General features: G+C 37.7%; 2 protein-coding genes and 1 long non-coding RNA gene across 3 annotated transcripts; 2 read left to right on the forward strand and 1 right to left on the reverse strand.

Annotated features, from left to right (window-relative positions):
- The first annotated feature begins 503 nt into the window (after nt 1–503).
- On the forward strand, nt 504–2,310 carry LOC109061760. The gene is made up of 3 exons (XR_006161528.1): nt 504–1,100; nt 1,186–1,557; nt 2,144–2,310. It is a non-coding gene; the product is annotated as an uncharacterized LOC109061760 (long non-coding RNA).
- A 2,576-nt stretch (nt 2,311–4,886) lies between these two features.
- Nucleotides 4,887–14,203, forward strand: LOC109061768 (pecanex-like protein 4). Its single transcript, XM_019078858.2, has 11 exons — nt 4,887–5,043; nt 6,657–7,450; nt 8,239–8,421; nt 8,598–9,118; nt 9,740–9,840; nt 9,946–10,065; nt 10,159–10,519; nt 10,779–10,882; nt 10,981–12,128; nt 12,241–12,427; nt 13,280–14,203. The coding sequence occupies exons 2-11, from the start codon at nt 6,747–6,749 to the stop codon at nt 13,529–13,531; spliced, it is 3,681 nt and encodes a 1,226-aa protein (XP_018934403.2). The 5' UTR covers nt 4,887–5,043; nt 6,657–6,746; the 3' UTR covers nt 13,532–14,203.
- A 152-nt stretch (nt 14,204–14,355) lies between these two features.
- On the reverse strand, nt 14,356–18,786 carry LOC109061767 (dehydrogenase/reductase SDR family member 7-like). Its single transcript, XM_042769152.1, has 7 exons — nt 18,474–18,786; nt 17,262–17,414; nt 16,944–17,050; nt 15,971–16,210; nt 15,728–15,850; nt 14,650–14,865; nt 14,356–14,560 (listed from the first exon to the last, which is right to left on the reverse strand). Exons 1-7 carry the CDS (start codon nt 18,604–18,606, stop codon nt 14,513–14,515), a joined length of 1,020 nt encoding a protein of 339 aa, XP_042625086.1. The 5' UTR covers nt 18,607–18,786; the 3' UTR covers nt 14,356–14,512.
- Between the last annotated feature and the right edge of the window lie 494 nt (nt 18,787–19,280).

Raw genomic sequence — 19,280 nt, forward strand, 5'->3', positions numbered from 1 at the left:
TATGTGATGCAGTGCCGTCTATAGGGCCCGAAGATCACAGGCATCCAGTATGGTTTTCCGGCCTTGACCCTTAAACACAGAGATTGTTACAGATTCTCTGAATCTTTGGATGATATTATGCACTGTAGATGATGATAACTTCAAACTCTTTGCAGTTTTTCTCTGAGAAACTCCTTTCTGATATTGCTCCACCATTTTTCGCCGCAGTATTGGGGGAATTGGTGATCCTCTGCCCATCTTGACTTCTGAGAGACACTGCCACTCTGAGAGGCTCTTTTTATACCCAATCATGTTGCCAACTGACCTAATAAGTTGCAAATTGGTCCTCCAGCTGTTCCTTATATGTACATTAAACTTTTCTGGCCTCTTATTGCTACCTGTCCCAATTTTTTTGGAATGTGTAGCTCTCATGAAATCCAAAATGAGCCAATATTTGGCATGACATTTCAAAATGTCTCACTTTCAACATTTGATATGTTATCTACATTCTATTGTGAATAAAATATAGGTTTATGAGATTAGTAAATTATTCCATTCCTTTTTTCTCACAATTTGTACAGTGTCCCAACTTTTTTGGAATCGGGTTTGTATATATACAGGACATTTTAGAGCTGGAGAAACTGGAGGTGCTTCCTTCTCTCATAGAACTGTCTGTAATGAGCAACCCAGTGAGTCACACACACACTAGATGAAAAGTTTTCAAATTGAGCTCTTGGCTGAACTACAAACTAACCATTATCACACACACACACACACACACACACACACACACACACACACACACACACACACACACACACACACACACACACACACACACACACACACACACACACACACACACACACAGTATAACACTTAATGGCTTCTCTGGTTCTGAATAAATACAGTATGTTCTGTCCTCTTTACCTGGCTGAATATCCTTTTAATAAGAGATATTCTGCACTACGACATACCAAGCATGTGTGTTACAGGTGGCACGGCGATTACTGCACAGACAAGCAGTGGTACTGCATTTGTCTACACTGCAGGTTCTGGATGGCATGACAGTCACCCTTGAAGAAAGAACTAGAGCAGAGCTTTTAAATAATGAAGCACAGGTAGCTCATGCTTACTATCCAGATCAAATGAATGGATCAAATAGAACTTATACTGCAGATACAATTACCTTGTGCATGTGTATAGGGTTCTGCAGTAGTTTAGGAGGTGAAATGACTTTACCCAGTTTGGTACCATTGGTGACCCGACCAGCTCCTTTAAGAGGTATGGGCATACACACACTCATACCTGATCACCAAGAAGACACACATGATACCAGCAGATGTACATATACATACAGTACAGACACAAACCAAATGTGTATGTTAAACACAAATGCACACCGTGTACATGTTTTCATGTAGATTTTGAGATAAGAAGCAAAAGGCAGTTGTCTCTCTGTTGCGTGGGGTTCACAGTGACATCAACTTCAGGCAGATCCAGCCACTACATGACAGCCCTGCAGCAGATCGGATATAGAGTTCTCTCCACTTTCCCTGACGCCGATCCTGAGACCAGGTCTGAATATACACACATATACACATACATTATAGATCTTTATGTGATGTTGAAGCGTAAGAGGGTGTATTAACCCTCATGTTGTGTTCAGGAGAGGATTTTCTTTTCCTGAAACTGCTAATTAATATTATTCCATTGGACTAAAACTTACTGACTTTGCTCACACAGGGTATAACAACTTCCCAAAAACACAACTTCTTGTTATTTTTTTGCCTTTATTTTATCATTTTAGAACTGATTGGCCCCAGGCCTCACTGATCTGAGCTTATGCACCTCCGATGTTAAGTGAATATTGCCAAAATTATTCAAAGATAATGCTTTTTTACTCAAAAACTGAGATGCATAAGCTCCAATCAGTGAGGCCTATGACCAGGCAGTTCCAAAAAGAAACACAAAACCTGTGCTAATTGAAAGAAAACAAGTTGACAAAAAGATTCAATCCAAGTTTAAGGTTTGGTGATAATATAGCATAATTTACAGTTTTACGATTTATAAGCATTTTTTAAATGGTTGGTCATTTTTGACTGGGAACACCAAATTAGGATTTTTAGCACAGCACAAGGGGTAATCTTGATATTCTCCACAGGTAGCAGTGTCACAGTGTACCCAGACCTTCTCCTCCTCTCTAAAGCAGAGTCATAGACGCACTGTGTGAGTCGTGTATTTTAGCTTTGGTCTTGTGTGTTGTTGTTCATCTTTGGATCTTAAATAGGACATCAATGAACAGTTTGTTTATTTATTTGGAATTGTGTCAGTGTCAAAGATATTACATGTATATTTTCTATTAAATTCTATTCAACTATTCAAGAGTGGTGTCCTTTATCTTAAGTCTTTGTTCATGTATCATTTTCACTCTCTGTGAGGTTTGGTTTTATTTTTAATTGTATTTGATAGTTATGAAGTCACTTCAAATATAAAAGTTCATAAAAAACATATGTCAAAAACATTTTTCTTGAAAACTGTAGTTGCTGTAGTTGTCCATTGAGGGGTCCCAGAGGGCTGGTATAGTTTTCAACTGATTACAGTACTAAAAATGAAAATTTTAATATTTCAGAATCAAAATCAGAAAGAGTGTATGTTTGCACATACAAGGAATTTGTTTTGGTGACAGAAGCTTCCAGTACACAGGGATATCAACGACACACAGATAATAAAAAAAATAAATTAAAAAATACACAAAAAAATGTATGTAAAGCTGTGGTATATAGATCAAATAGAATAGAATAGTTATCAATGTCACTTTTATAATAATAATAATAATAATAATAATAATAATAATAATGTATTTGTTGTATTATTATTATTATCCTAAACATACAATCTATTTGTACACAAGCATAGTCATTTATATTATTTCTATTATTATTTTAGAATATAATACAATCTGTATACGTGTACACAAGCATAATAGTGCATAATAGGACCGTACATCTGTAAATAACTCATCAAAACTTTCATCTGTAAATACCACATATGCACATTCACATTTCTCTCTACTGACATTTTATTTTTCTCTATATTTTATTACTATATTGTTATTTATAACTTATTGTTTACTCTCTTTATTATTAGTGTTTGCATTACCCTAAATTATATGTATGTCTGCACTATGTCTATACTTTCTGTACTGGAAGCTCCTGACACCAAGACAAATCCCTTGTGTGTGTAAACACAGTTGGCAAACAAAGCTCTTTCTGATTCTGATTCTGATAATAGTACATTTACATTATTAATATTATTCTATAGAGAATAATAGAAATGATAGTTTTGTTGTTATTTTATGGTATAATACAGTCTGTACATAATTGTACACAAGCATAATAATAATACTCTTATTTTTATAGAATAATGTAATTTGTACATAATTGATCACTAATAAAAACCATTTCCTGTTAATTTATAATACTCACACATACATGCTTTCAACTATTGCCAGCTTTGCACTTTTGCAAAAATCTCACACGGTTCAGAGTTTTGCCATCAACTTTTCTCTAAGAAATAAAAGCCCATTCTGGGATGGAATAGTTCTCGTTACAGCTATGGCAAACAGTGATTTGTGTCAGACTCTGACACTGAAAAGTGAGCAGAGGTTTTAGTCTGATGTGTTTATTTCCAGTGGGCTGTATTGTGAGGGCAGTTAAGCAGCACAGCTGAAAATCCAATGTCTGGAGAAATTCAAAGGCAATCACACACATAATGTGTTCAGTAAAAACCTGTTATCACAGCTCAGGGTACTTCTCTTCCTGTTTTCCTCTGGAGTATAATGGTTGGGGGCTGCAAAAGAAGAGAGACACAGAGAGGGAACCAAATCTGACAGAATAAAAGAAGATATATTAAAATGTGGAGAAAATGAGAATGAATGCTGTTGAATTTAATGGTGGACCTGCTGTGGAAATAACACAGAGCACAGTGTGTTGTCCAAGCACTGCTTAAAGGAATACAGAGATAAATCTGAGCAGCAGGAACATTCCTCTTGTTCAGTTGATGTGTCTTTTGCTATTGGTCTCATGCAGGGATGTGTGTCAGACTTGCCAGTAGTTAATTATTAAATTAATTAATTTTAGCTCACTTTTCCATGCTTCTAAATTGTATCTTTGACACAAGCATTTTCAAATTCTTTCTTCTTTGCCCTAAACATAGTAGAGTTTTCTAATTTTCTACTTTTCCTATACTAACAGATGCGTAGATATAAACTGTTGCTGGAGTGTGACCTCCTAGTGATTCATTTAATTTTGCCAAACAAACAAACAAATAAATAAAAGTTTTTGCCACATAGATGCTTTGAAAATCCAGTGTCTGATTTGATTTGGTTTATATTATCCTTTCCCCATGTCTAATTATAGCCTACTAGATAAAACAATCAATAGATAAAATGTGGAAATCATATTAGTTACTTTTCTTTTATCATAATCTTTAGATTTATGTGAGAATGGGGTTAATTTCATTCATTTCACTGCCTTGATTTAAATGTTGCTATTTTTGCTGCAAGTTCTAAAATGATCAAGGCATATTAAAAGTGTTTTTTTTTCTTCTTTTTTTATTAAATGTTTAATTAAATGTATCATTAAATAGTTAATATTCTTTCCATTGTGCAAATAATCAAATATAAATGCCACAGCTTGAGCATATTTTGCCTAATAGCCTAATACCTCTTTAAATTACAACACATGCATATTATTTTTTCCAAAGGTAGGCTAATGCATAACAAGAATGACCTTGTTAATAGTTATGCCAACATACCATTTGCAGTTTTGGCATTTTTATTTCCATGGCTAATTCTGTGAGGAAAATAGATGTAAGGTTAGATACTCCTAAACCTACCAATACCAGGGGGTGCATAATCTGGCAGGGTGCAAATTTCGGCACTACACCGTATCGCCCAACTGCAGCATCAGCAGAAGCGATGATGGATAACGGGTTCGTTTTATTTCCACACAAGCCCTCTACCCACCCTTTCAGCACATCTCCGACTGTTCTCATTTAAAGGTATGTGATGTTTAAAAAAAGAAAACGGTGTTTCTATTTTAAAAATTTTGCCATGTGGAAAAATAAACCGCGTTCTAAGCCCAAACACGAGCTGCTAACGCTAGCCGCGCTAACCAGTTAATAGCTTTCTCTCGCCTCTCTTCTTTGTCGGCTGTTTGGAGGAAACCAAGACGATATTATAATGTAATATGATATAAGAGCTGTGTGTTTGGTTATTGTAATGGTCTGTAAACCAGTTGTCACGTTCATGTTTGTCTCTTGTTGTCATAGCTGCAGTGTTAGCATGTGAACCTTTCACAGCATACAAGTCAACAAGACTGCATTAAAATCTTAAATCTGAGGATTATAGCCACAAATCAAAAGCTAAGAGCACATAATTCACAGGATAAACCCGCGAAGTCGCTGATGCTGATTGACACATTTCCTCCTGTGTTTATGCTGTGTGTTTATTTTGGCAATAATCATCTCTCGGGTAACATCAACAAACAGGTAAACTGCGAATCAAATGTAAAAATATATATATATATATATATATATATATATATATATATATATATATATATATATATATATATATATATATATATTTTTTTTTTTGTATTTTACTGAATTGTTGTTTTTCAATATGGAAATTATGCATTCAATTTAAATATGCACTAAATTTAATACATTTCAGACATTGGATAAACCCAGGTTCAAAATTCTTGTTTCATTTTGTTGGCATATTTAAAGAGTTAAATGTTTTTAAAGAGGGGATTTTGGATATCTCTATTTTAATCACTCCATAAATCAGAAAATTCTGTCAACAGCCAGAAAAAAAATTCACCGTCTTTTAAGGAATGGAATGTTACATAAATCAGTTGATAATGATATATGAGCAAACCCCTCTGTAAGAAACTTCAGAATATAGGTAGGAATAAAACTGTAAAGTTTCGTTAAGTAAAGATTTCTGGCTCAGTGCATGAGAAAAAAAAATATTTTGAGAAAACGCCTTATAAAGATATTTATTGTAATTAAGATATACAGAAAAAATAGATCATGTGTAATAAAAATAAACACTTATTTTGGAGGTTATATTCTTTCCATTCGTCTAACTTTAAAACAATTGCTTGGCAAGTAACACTGTCCACTCATCTCTAATGTTAAATAAGGAGGAGAAATATGAATACATTTATATATTTCTGAAATATACGTAATGTGTATATATTATAATTATATAATGTATACATTATAAAACAATAGCTATAATTAATATATACTTATATAATATATACTAAAATAATTTATTAAATATTATATAAACTATTATACGGTAAATAAATTAGTATATTTAGTATTGTGTATGTATACACTTATATTAGCACTTTCAATTAATTCATAATTTAAATTGATTAAGTACATTAAATACTGATTAATTAAATGAATTATTTGCATTATTGCATTTTGAAATTTGCTGAGGAAAAACTCCCTCAAATAAAGATATCATTATTATTGAAAATATTACATTATTCTGGTCATTAAATGTTAAAGACATGCAATAAACTGCTACTACATCAATGGCCTATGAAATATTAATGTATATGGTAATAGTATGCTTTTGTGTGTATTTCCAGTGACTCACTGTCAGCGGGACATGTGTGTGTGTTCCGGAGCAGCTGGGAGGAGATGACCGAGTCTGTCCCTCCCGTGTTGTGTTCATCATCATGGGGCCTGATGTGCCCCTGCTCAACGATTACAAGCAGGAGTTCTTCTGGAAGCGTTTCCCACAGACTGTCTTGGGGGGGCCTAGGCTGAAACTAGGCTACTGCGCCCCACCGTATGTCTATATGCACCAGCTGGTGTTATTTCTGACACCATGGCTTTTGGGAGGCATCGGGACCCTCTTGTACCAGCTGAGGGTGCTGGATGAAGCTTTTGCAGGTGTTGTTTCTGGTGTGCTCATGCTGGGTGTCGGTGCCACTCTTCAGGGACTGGCACGGTGTATGGCACGTAGGACCGGAATGGTCCAAAGGCTGCCTGCTGCCAATAACATCCTTGCAGATGAGGAGGAGGTGGAGTTTACTCACTGCGTGGCTCCTGAGACGGTACGATTTGTGGTGCCTGGGAAGAAGTTTATTGGTAATGTAGTTTTACACACTTTTCTTGCTGGAGCACTATGCGGGTTGTCCACATGGTACCTGCTGCCAGACAGACTGAGCAGCCTGTATGGGCACACGGGTGCAGGACTGGGAGCTGTTGTGCCTTTGTTTGCTCTGAGCTGGGTGACTGTCTGTATTGGGGAGTATTCGCTCATTGTCAACACGGCTACAGAAACAGCCACGTTTCAGCCACAGGACACGTACGAGATCACGCCGCTCACCAGACCACTCTACATACTTGCATTCATTGCCGTGGACCTGGCTCTAAGGTACAAATCCCACAATTCACCACTACTCTCAGACAACATATAGGTCAATAACAAAGAATTCTGTCCATGATAAAGAAAGGGAAACAACCCTTTAAAAAAAAAATCTAGTTTAAAATGTGTCTTAGAAATGTATAATTTGTATTCATGTTGGTTTTGTGTTTTATTTTTATTTTATTTTATTTTTTATTTTCTTTAAGGCAGTCTGTTCACAGTTTTTAAGATAAATTAAATTGAATAACATTTAAAAATAGCAGCTTTTGTAAACATCAAGTAAAACATTATCACTTTACTTATTAGTAAGTAATAATTACTTTAAAGTATTAAAGTATTATGAATAAATTACTTTTATATTTTATACTCATCAAGGAAGAATATTAAATGTTAAAGTATTAATTTTTTTAAATACTTTAATCTTACCGACCCCAACCTTTTGATTGATACTGTACATCATTATACACATAGTGTATATCAACATATTTTTCAGAGACATAATTTCCCAAACTACATAAGACGTTTCCTTTCGAGATTTGTTCTTTTAATAAGGTTTTCCTTTCATGACCATCGTTATGCCCCCCACAAAATATTAAAATCTGAATTGCTTGTGATTTTCCTCAGTAATTTCCTATTCCTTTGGATAAATGCATCTGCTAAATAAGTATAAATGCTGAGATTGATTTGAGTGTTTTCTTTGAGACTTCTGTTGTGTAACCTAAACTTATGAGGATTGTTTGAGTATGAATGTCAAGAGTCAGTGCTGAGTCTGATGTACTCTTGTCCTCATATCTCAGGTTTTCAGGTTCTGGAGTGGTAGAATTGCAAGTAGCATCTCAGGTGCTTCATGTGTTGTTTGTGGTTCTGCCAGTGCTTTGGGCTTTGGGAATGCTCTCTCCGCTGGACGCTCTTCTGCTCTGGGCCATGGAACAGACCTTAGTGCACGGCCTGGGTGGGTCAGCCATGTCCACCAACATCAGGTGAGCAATGAATCCTTCTTTTACTGGTCTCATATAACCAGACTAACTGCATAAAGTGTGGTTTTCATTGCAGTCCTTTCTGGTGAAGACGTGCACTCTTTAATCAGACTTCTGTTGTATAAAATTCCAGTTTGTGACCCTTGTAACTATTAACTTCACCTATTCTTTTTTTTCAGGCTCTTGGTGATGTTTCTGTCATCTGTTTGTGTTGCCATCTGTACCTTCTTCATTCCCTCCTCATTGGGTGTGGTTCTATTCACTGTTGCCATGGGTTACCTCTTCAGCCAGGACTTGACCCAGCTGATGGTGCTGGTGAAGGGTGCCTCTCCGACCTTGGGTTTGGGCTGGTGGGGGCTTCCTCTTTCCCTAATATTCATAATAGGAGCCTTGACTGAGGCTGGACTCCTTCATCAGCTTTACTTCATCAACTCTGGGAATCTAACGTTGAGTGTGAACTCTACAGAGTACTGGGAGTCTTCTGTCGTACCTTCAAGTCCACAGGAAGTGATTGGCTGGCTCCTTATTGCTCTGTTTCTCCTCACTCGTCTGCTGAGAGAGCTCCAGGGGGCGTGCGTGCTGGGAGGTGTTATGCTCAACCCACTGTACCCCAGACGGGTCACGACTGCCCAGGCTTTCAGGCAAAAGACCCGGGGTCTGCGTGTCGCAGGGATAATCCGCAGGATCCTAATGAATTTTGGTGAGGAGATGTTTGCACTGTACCAACCAAACAATTCTTTGCATATTTCTTTTTATCTTTTAGTCTGTTGCAGGGAGATGTTGGGAGACTCAGAGACTCATACGCAACTATTTCAAAAGGTTCAAAGGCTCACTGATGCTCCAGAAGAAAACACGATGCATCAAGAGCCAGGGGTGAAAACTTTTGAACAGAATGTTTCTTATTTTGCTATAATATCTTAGTTTTTTCATTTAGTAGCTGCAGAAGATACTTACATGTTTCCCAGAAGACAAAATACAATTTACCCTGAAAAAGCCCAATTACACACTCATCAATCAACCACCATTCTAACCATTCATAATTTTTCCTTCTGGAGCATCAGTGAGCATTTGAACCTTTTGTAATAGTTGCACATAAGTCCCTCAGTTGACTTCAGTGTGAAAAGATGGATCTCAAAATCATGAGTCATTGTTGGAGAAGAGTAGTTGTTGTGAATTTAAAGGTGGAGATATACCCACTGTAGATAGATATTATTCGTTTGGTTTATCAGTAATGATGAGAACTTTTATATTAGTGCATCTCTGCCAACACATAATTCTTTTATATGTCATTTAATGTGAATGTTCGTATTTGACTTCACAGTGAGTCCGCTGGTGATGATAGCGTTCTTGTCTGTAGACGAATCTCTAAAGAAGGTGCACACGGCCTCTCTCGCCATTGGCTTCACACGGGCATTCAGGATGGTATGAGATTTAATTGTTACACCATCTGGAAGCATTATTAGGACATGAAAAGCACTCTTTCACTAAAATACCCCCTTGACTTGATCCCTGACCTTTGTACGGCAGGTGTGGCAGAGCTCTGAGGCTGCTTTGCTGCAGATGGTGTTGGTGGTGATCATCAGACTTGCAGGGGGACACAGAGTCGCATGTTGGAATGAGTTGGGCTCTACAGTGCAGCTGATACTGGTGAGCCAAATATAACTTCATGCATTTACTGTAATAAAATTGCAGGGATGTTTGTGTAATAACATTTTTCTTATCTATCCCATTTTCTGGCAGGTCTCTCTGGTTGTGAATCGTGTATCTCAGTTTGTATGTAAGCTGAGTTTTGCTCTTACGGTGTTGATCACGTCCTGGACAGAGAGTAAACAGCGTCGTCAGTCGGCAGGAACTCTGCTGGCAATCAGTGCTGCTCTGTGCCCAGTTCTTCTAGGTGTCGTGGCTCTCTCTGCCCTTCTGTCTGCCCCTCTTCTCCCTCTCTTCACACTACCTGTGTTCCTGGTGGGATTCCCCAGGCCGCTGCGCTCGTGGCCGGGCACCCCAGGCACCGCTTGCCCTTGCCCAGATTCTGTATATTACCAGCAGCTCTGCAAAAGACTGGCATCCGCAATCAGACCTGCACTTGCTAATGGCGCATTTGGTGAGTGAGACCAACTGAAAAATGTCATACCTGATCTCTAGTACAGTCTCAGCTCAGAATATTCTTGTCACTCATTTAACTGCCGCCTTTATGAACTGTTACAGTATATGACATGTATTTATTAAGGCTGTCAATTCTATTAGAGCTAATTCATTAAAACATTTATTTATAATCAGTAATGAATAAAAATATAAAATTAATGATAATAAAATTCAAACTGGAGTTTCTATTAAGTCTTTGTTTTTTCATCTGATTAAAGGTTCCTGTACTCCTGGGTCTCATTACCTTGGCCGCTTTCAGGGTCGTCTTCTTTGGATCTCTGTTCTAGAGAGGGGCTATGGCTATTGCACTATCAACATTAAGGTATACTTGCTTTCTTGCCTTTGCGCTGTCTACAGAAAACCAGTTGTATGATTGTCCTGTGTGTGTTATTTCTCATTACCTGTCATGTTTCACCACAGGGTTTGGAACTACAGGAGACATCATGCCACACAGTGGAGGCTCGGCGTGTGGATGAGGTTTTTGAAGGAGCGTTTGATCATGTAGAGCGGCCTGGCCAGTGTTTCCAACTATTAAACCCTCACTGGGGTAATGTTCTGACCCCCTGCTCTGTGTTGCCAATCAGGGTTTACTCTGACGCCCAGAACGTTCTAACAGGAATTATTGACTCACCTGATCACCTGCACCAACTCAACTCTGACTTCCTTAAAACACTTGTCTGGATTTTATTGCGTTACTGTGTACAGGAATTGACACTTGGTGCTCAGCGGACAAAAGGTCAATCCCTGCAGACCTCTGGACGCAAGTCGCAAAGCTCTCAGCATGCCGTACCCTCAGAGCCAGGTCCGGCTGTGGTTAAATTTGCCATGGACTCTCAAGTTCACTCTGAGTCCTCCTCATCTTCTCACTTTCGGGGGCAGGACAGCTCCAGTCTCTCATCCTTTGCTGATTGGTCCGATGAGGATGATTTGTTCGGTCCAGTCTCTGTACGGCGGCCGATAAGAATGATGGTGCAGACAAATGAAGGACAGACCGAGTTGGGGTTGGGAGTGTCTCTTCCAGGTTCTGTAGAAATCCACAGCCTGTACGAGAGCATGGCTCTGTCTTCTCTCCCCACCCTTAGACCTCTAGGACTGGGTTTGGGGCTCGGCCTGCCCATTGTAGATAAAGGGAAAGATAACATGCCTGCACTAACTTTGACCACCATCCCAAGCATCTCTCAGCCTCTCCACTTCACAAGCCCTCACTCAGAGCTCTTCTCTCTGCCTACAGAATGGCAGACTGCCCAGTTGGCTTCCTCCAAACTCCAGGTTCTGCAACCTTGCTTCCCAGAGGCTTGGTTCTACTTTTGTTTGTCCCAGCTGGTGGTGGAGAGCTTCGGGGAGGGAGACTTAGCGCAGGTGATACTGGGTTTGCAGGAGGACCGTGCCCTGCGGGAGCTTTATACCCAAGTGGTGCTATCATGCTGTGTGGCACTGGGGGCAGATCCTCAGGTGTTCAGCCCTAATCTGCTGTTCAGGCTGTACTGTGGGGACGGCCCCTGGACTGAGGGACTCGAGTGGCTCCGAGCCAATAAAGAGCTGCATCAGCTCACACTCAGGGCTTTCAGGTAAAAGACAAGCAAGATTTAGCAAGTTTTCCAATAAAAAATGGCTTTACATCAGCTAGATTTTCTCGCTTATCTAAAATGTGACAGGTGTTGTTTTATTTGGTGTGTGCAGGTACAGTGTAAAACTCCTGGTAGACCAGGCATCTCTTGGTCCGGTAGAGAGTCTGGATGAGCTCTTCACAACTTTGCAGGATTACCATGACAATTGGTTCATTGGCCTGGTAACAGACCGCAGTTGGCAAGACAGTGTTGTACAAGAGAAGCCCTTCCTATTCTCTCTCGGACACGATCTCACCATGGTAAACACCACATTTATTGGAATGTAACCATTGCTACCAAATGCTCTCATATCTAGCTGTGATTCTGAGTATATATGAGTTTTTGCTATAACTAGCCATGACTATAATGTATGTGATGTTTTTTTCCTCCCCTATTTCTGCCAAATAGGCCCTGCTCACAACGAAATCTCATTTATCCAAAATCATGCTCCACATAAATTGTCTTGTGATTGTGTAATGTTGTGTTGGAATTCCAAATTACATACATACAGACTAATTACTTTTGCGTATGTTTAGGTCACTGTATTTTATTGAGACTATTCTGAAAAACATATTTGTTCCATATTGGCCATATTTTTTTTTTATTGGTATCAGTCAGTATAGGATATTTAATTGTACATGCTGCTTTTACCCTATTTCATTCAGGTTATTTTTGCCATCATCAAATTTTTAATTAATTATTTAATTATTATGTTAATATTTCAGTATTAATATAATTATAATTTTGATTATAATTTAATTACACAGTTAAATGTAATTTTTTAGGAAATCTTAAAATGAATATCCATTTTTCATATCATACATTTATAGTTATGATGCTTAAATTCCCATTTAGCATTTGGCAAGTGATTTTCTTTCTGTTTTTATTCATATCAAATGGTATAGAATTTTAATAATGGTCATTTATTACAGGCGATTACATGGAAATAACTTGTCCGTATTGACATGATTTTAAATATTGGTCTACCCCACTGATCTATAATATAGATCAGTGGTCTACCCCTACTCTTCATGCATTCTTATTATCCATGCGTTTTAAAAAATGCCAAATGATCATTTGCAGTTGTGTAATACATTTTCTGTTTTTCATAGGGGACGTATACGAGCCGTGTGTTGTCCCTGCAAGAGAATCTAGTCCAAGTTGGAGTTTTGAATGAGGAGAGTGTGAGGGGCCAGTGGGCCAACCTGTCATGGGAGCTACTATATGCCACTAATGACGACGAGGAGCGCTACAGCATTCAGGCACATCCTGTGATGCTGAGGAACCTAACTGTTCAAGCAGCTGATCCACCTCTGGGATACCCCATCTATTCATCCCCACCCATCCATTTACGCTGCTTATGATAATAAATCACCTTCATTTGTTTACCCACAACCATCCTGAGATCAGCACACACGTATGCTGCCAGCACATGAATTTCACCCAGTCAGAAGTTTTTAAATTTCATTTCTTCTTCATTCAGGATACGGTATAATATTTTATTGAACGTATGAAAACATAAAATTGCTACTGTTGTAGTGACATTTAGCTTCTGGAAGAAATGCATGAATTCATGAACTTCAGCAGCTGGGACGAAGTAAATGTGATCCTTCCAGCAAAATCCTCTCCACACAATAATACTGTAAACTCATTCAGACACAGAGCCCAGATTTATTTTCTTCTCTGGAAAGTGTACACTGTTTTCTCAGCAGTGAACCCTTGGGTGTCCTTGACTGAATCTCACCTCACACTGAGCTTCCATTTCACATTTTTTATTTAATTGTATTCTATTTTTGCACTTTTCCTCTTTTTTTGTCAAGCATCTGTCAAGAGCCCTAAAAAGAGAACCTGTTTGTCAGATCTCAAGGATGTGCCTTGGTTACTATTTTCAGTGGTTATGAATTTTTTTTTTTTTTTCTTTCATGTGTCCACCTGGTGTTATAAATTTTGTCTCTGGCCCCTTTGTTCATTCTATTTGGGTCTTTATATGGTTGTGTAATTGTATGTATAGAAGAAATACAAATGTTTTGTATAAATCTTTTACTCTCTTTTTTTTTTCTCACACAAACTTAAAATGTTTATTATTATAGAATATTAATTCCTTTTTATAACTAATTAACATTTAAATACAGTAAACACAGAATACATAAATCAACTGCATAGCCTTTTTTTTTTTTTTTTTTTTTTAAGATTTGCCTTTTGTTATCTTATTGATACAGCGTGCAAAATATAAGATGTTATATATTTATTTGATGACGTAGTGAAATAGGGTGACATTCTACTGTGACTTTCCCGGTTCCTTCTGGTAAGAAATTCACAAATTGGTGTTTCTTGAAATTAGATTTTCAAGTTGTCTTGACTTTTGGCTTGCTGAAGTATGCAGAATCTGCATCCTAGATGATTCAGAAAAAAAATATTAGTGCTATTGTAGCATAAATAAATGAGTTCAGGGATCTGTTTACACTAAAGTCCCACTACTCACCAGTCCAGCTTTGAAGTTCTGCACACGTTTTTTACCCAGAACATTTGTCAAGTACCAGGCCAGAGTGGGAGTGTACTGCCACAAGTAGCAGAAGAGTAGAAAGGGCTGCTCAGCGATCCACATCTCTTTCACATGGTTGGCCAGACCTACCAGGGTGAGGTGAACACAGCGCTCTGTGGACATCTTATGTGTCTGATCACCAGCTGTATCCACAGGCTAAAGAGAAAACAACAAGGACTTTTTAGTTAAGCAAATGCAAAAGTATTTGGATTTGATGTTTTGCTTACTGAGTGCAGATAAGTGTTAAAGGGTTAGATCACCCAAAAATTAAGTATTATTTATATAGTGTTTTAGTTTTTATTAATAGCTTTTTTAAATTTAAACTCTTTAATAAAAGTCATTTTATTTCTATTGTTGTTTTTTTATTTATTTCTAAATAGTTTACATTTTTGTCTTTGAGTTTTATTTTTGAGTTATTTTATTTAGTACTTCAGTTTAAAGGTGAAGATTTTTTGTTGAAGTAGGTTGTCTTTAGCCCACTTTATTGTTAATTAACTACTATAGGTATGCCATTCATGGGTTTATCTCCCCCAATAGTGTAACCATTGAGCGTCCAAGGCACCTTCAAAACATTAGAGGGTTCCACTCAGATCAACCAATAGCAAGCGTTTGGGGCGTGGCTACTGTAGCCGGCTGAGCCAGAGGGTGTTAAACTGACTGTTACATGGGAAAGAAATTCAGATTATTACAGAAGTGCAAGCCAAAAGACTTGCGGTGCTTTTACACTATTTGAATCGAGATGCCGAATTTGCAGTTTCTTCTCGACAGGTAAGCTAAAAGTCACGATTTTGCCACACATTTTACAGTCAAGCCACAGATAAAATAGTAAGATATTGTAATGTTAAGGATAATCTTAAGGGCATATTAAAATTGTTTGAATTTATTTTTGTAATTCCGCTAGGTGACACTAGTAGCGCAGAAACTAAAAACTTCACCTTTAAACACCATTCATTCGTTTAGTTTTAAGTTTTTCATCTTACTTTTCTTTAACTAAAAAAATAAAACATTGTACAGGTACCTTGCCAAGCTCCTCGGTGAACGCGCTCTGAACGATGCTAGATATTACTGGTCCGGGGCAGATGGTACTGATGGTGATGTTTGGATAATCAGTGAGTTCTGTTCTCAGAGAGTTGAAGAACCCCTGCAGAAACACAACAAATCCAAAACTTTTTCTATATTTTATGACTATTTTCCTTTACCAGACAATGCTGCGTAAGATTAGGTAGATTTAGGGGGAATTCTGTCAACTATTTGCTCTCACCTGCACAGCATGCTTGCTCGCAGCATAGCCCGTTGCCAGGGGTGCCCCTACAAAGCCTGCAACGCTGCTGACAGTTGCTATGATACCACTACCACGCCGGATCATGTGGGGCAGCACCTGCTTCGTGACAGATATGGTGCCAAGGTAGTTGAGCTCCATAAGCGCCTGGTACACATCCACATCAGCCTCTATGCACAGAGAACGCTGCGTCCGGCCTCCGTTGTTTATCAACACGTCTATCTGAAAATGCAGATACAGAAAAAATTAAGACATTTTTAGTGGGAATCCTACTTAATGACCATTCTAACTAGCATTAAATTGACTGATACTCAGATGATGACATACAGTAAAAAGAAACAAAATGGCATTTCTAGTCTGTTGCAGCTGTCCCAATGTCAGCAGAGACATTCATGACGAAAAACTGTGCTATGCTAGCATTTGCAGGTTTTTCAGATGATTATTTACTGTTTTCTACATACCTGTCTCTACAAACATATTAAGTTTTCATGTTTTATTGTCATGATATGTAGGAACTTTGGCTCACTGGTGCATTTTATTTTGAATAGTTTTCCACACTGGAGTTGTATGGATAAATTGTGGATTATTGTTATGTTTTTTTTATCAGCCTGACTAACCTTCTGATAGCACCCATTCACTGCAGAGGATTCATTTGTAAACAAGTAATGTAATGCTAAATTTATCCAAATCTGTTCTGATGAACAAACAAACTCGTCTATATCCTGGATGGCCTGGGGGTGAGTACATTTTCAGCAAATGTTAATTTTTGGGTGACCTATTCCTTTAACCAGTGCATACTTTAATTCTTAGGTGTTAACGCTAGGGAAATTCAATTAAGGTCAGTATTCTGAAAATTATACTTCTTGGTGTCAGCAACATTACTGAAATAAAAATCCATAAGAAACAATAACAGAAACTCTCTGAAGATTGGATATGAAATACAGATGACATTTACATCACCAAAGTGCTTCAGAGCTGTAGCAGTTTTTTCTTGATGTGATGCACGGTCCAACAAATCAAGTGGAAGAACAAGAATATCCTCAGCCTTTAAAGAGGAGCGCTCTAATAGAAGGAGAGAAACAGTGTATTTTGTGTTAGTAGGTCTTGGTGTGATTGCTTTTAGTACATATCTGTCAGGTAATGACAACAGTGATAGTTGTGAACACACATTCAGGGTCACACTCTGCAACTCTGAGGGAAGAGACATGAATTACAGTGTATTTAATTAAGTGTTTATTCCTGTCTCTCAAGTGTTTCTTGGGACTGTTCATACCTAAACATGTGTGCTTCACCCTCTCCAGCTCATTCTCTCTGCGGGCAGACAGCACTAGCCGAGCACCGAATGCCGCGAGCTGATAGGACATCTCCTCCCCGATGCCACTGGAGGCTCCGGTAATCCACACCACTTTGCCTTTCAACTTTGATTCTACAAAATGAAAAAAATAAATCTACAACATAACCCTATTATTTAATTAATAATTGAGTTATACGTTATGAGAAACAGTGTAGCCTATAAGGTACAGTGATGGAAGGAATGCTCAACAGAGCAGGACTGTAAACTCAGTAGATGGGTCAGTCTAAGAAAAGGTGCATTTTCAAAGAGAAGAACACTTTTGTAAAAGTTTAAACATTATATAAGATAAATATGTTTAGGTAATAATAAATTGTGCAATCTCAAGCTAAATCAATACATTTTCATATATGCTGATATAATTGTGACTTCAGAAATGGTTCATTGTAACATTTCTGACAGTTCTACATTTAATTTGATAGTAAACCTGGCTTGTGTGCAACTACAACTACAAGGTGCTTGTTTTATTTATTTATTTTTAGTTCCAACACTCAGAAAAAAGTCAAAAAGAAGTCACTGAGGCAGTACCCTTTCAAAAGGTATACTAATATGTACATTTAAGATACTAAAATGCACCCTTTATGGGTTAATAAGGTAAGCATACCTTTTGAAAAGGTTTGACAGCTTTTTTTTTTCCTGAGATTGCATGAGGAATTTTTTTTTTTTCCTGTGAAGGTTAGATTTAGGTTTAGGTTTAGGGATAGGGTATAGATTATAGAGTTGGTACAAAAATACTTATATCTATGGAAAATCGTCATAAAGCATGAAAACCCAACATTTGTGTAGGCCTACACTGAAAATTTTTTTTGGCATCAGCTGTAAGTTAACGCCATTATTAAAAATATGAAATATTACATTAGATTATAAATATCACAGTTCATACAGACTTTAGTTTATCATTTTTTTCTTATTAAAAATATAATAACTTTACTATATTGTAGCAGGCTACGTGTCACATATAGCGATGGTGACCTCCGCACACCTGCAGGTTGTTAGAGCACTGACAGTCACAGTTAACCACAGAGTGCAAATTCCACATTCTTGCAGGAATGTGTCACACTTGACTTTGTTGTATAAATACAAGCCTATTTCAGTGGGTAAATGTATATGCCTATAGATTCTGATTCATATTACCTGGTTTGTTGCCGAACCTGGCCGCCCATAATAAAGTCAGATCAGCGTCGGCGAAGACGAAGCGTATAAACTGCGTTAGTAAATAAACTGCGATCCCAGCAAGAAGCACACACAGCCAGCATATATCCGCCATTTCTGCACAAAAGCTTCGCAAAAAGTAGCTATTTTACAGAGTAGTGGCTGAACGCAGTGGTGAGTCTTGCGCAAGCTGAGCGCTTGACAGATCCGTCTGTGTTACAACATGCTGTAACTGCTTCTCTTCAATCTCTTGCACCAGCACCAAGTTCAACAAACGACCCGGCAGGAGCTACTGTATGAGTCAAAGCCTTCCGGGTAACCTTCTGTCTTAATTGAACACACTCCAACAGCTCCACTTTTATTTTAATCTATCTAGCTATCTAGCCTATACATACAGTAGGCTATATATATATATATGTATCTATCTATCTATTCAGACGTGTTTACACTTGCTTTAGATAGATAGATAGATAGATAGATAGATAGATAGATAGATAGATAGATAGATAGATAGATAGATAGATAGATAGATAGATAGATAGATAGATAGATAGATGTTAAATCAAAGGTCGGATTGTGTTATTAGACATTCATATGGTAATAGATATAATTTCATTAGCCTACTATACTAACTGTTTGACATCTGTTCTCATTTTTTTTTCACTTAACATATTGGCTTCCATTTAAGTGTGTATAAGAGGGGTTTCTGTTATTATGTGGCATTTTGTTCAGTCTCACACATGTTAAAGTTAAAAAATGACCAGTGCTTAGAGATAAAGGATGCAGGAT

This window comes from Cyprinus carpio, chromosome A13 (genome assembly GCF_018340385.1).
Source record: "Cyprinus carpio isolate SPL01 chromosome A13, ASM1834038v1, whole genome shotgun sequence".
Classification (NCBI taxonomy): Eukaryota; Metazoa; Chordata; class Actinopteri; order Cypriniformes; family Cyprinidae; genus Cyprinus; species Cyprinus carpio.

Bases quoted from the DNA above. Each gene is read 5' to 3' on its own strand.
- LOC109061768 (XM_019078858.2), top strand. From the start codon at position 6,747: ATGGGGCCTGATGTGCCCCTGCTCAACGATTACAAGCAGGAGTTCTTC. The intron at 8,422-8,597 runs GTGAGCAATGAA...CTTTTTTTTCAG, and splicing joins GCCATGTCCACCAACATCAG to GCTCTTGGTGATGTTTCTGT. The intron at 12,428-13,279 runs GTAAACACCACA...TGTTTTTCATAG, and splicing joins TCGGACACGATCTCACCATG to GGGACGTATACGAGCCGTGT.
- LOC109061767 (XM_042769152.1), bottom strand. From the start codon at position 18,606: ATGGCGGATATATGCTGGCTGTGTGTGCTTCTTGCTGGGATCGCAGTT. The intron at 16,211-16,943 runs GTAAATGTCATC...CTGCATTTTCAG, and splicing joins CTCTGAAGCACTTTGGTGAT to ATAGACGTGTTGATAAACAA. The intron at 14,561-14,649 runs GTGAGTAGTGGG...TGAATCATCTAG, and splicing joins AGAACTTCAAAGCTGGACTG to GATGCAGATTCTGCATACTT.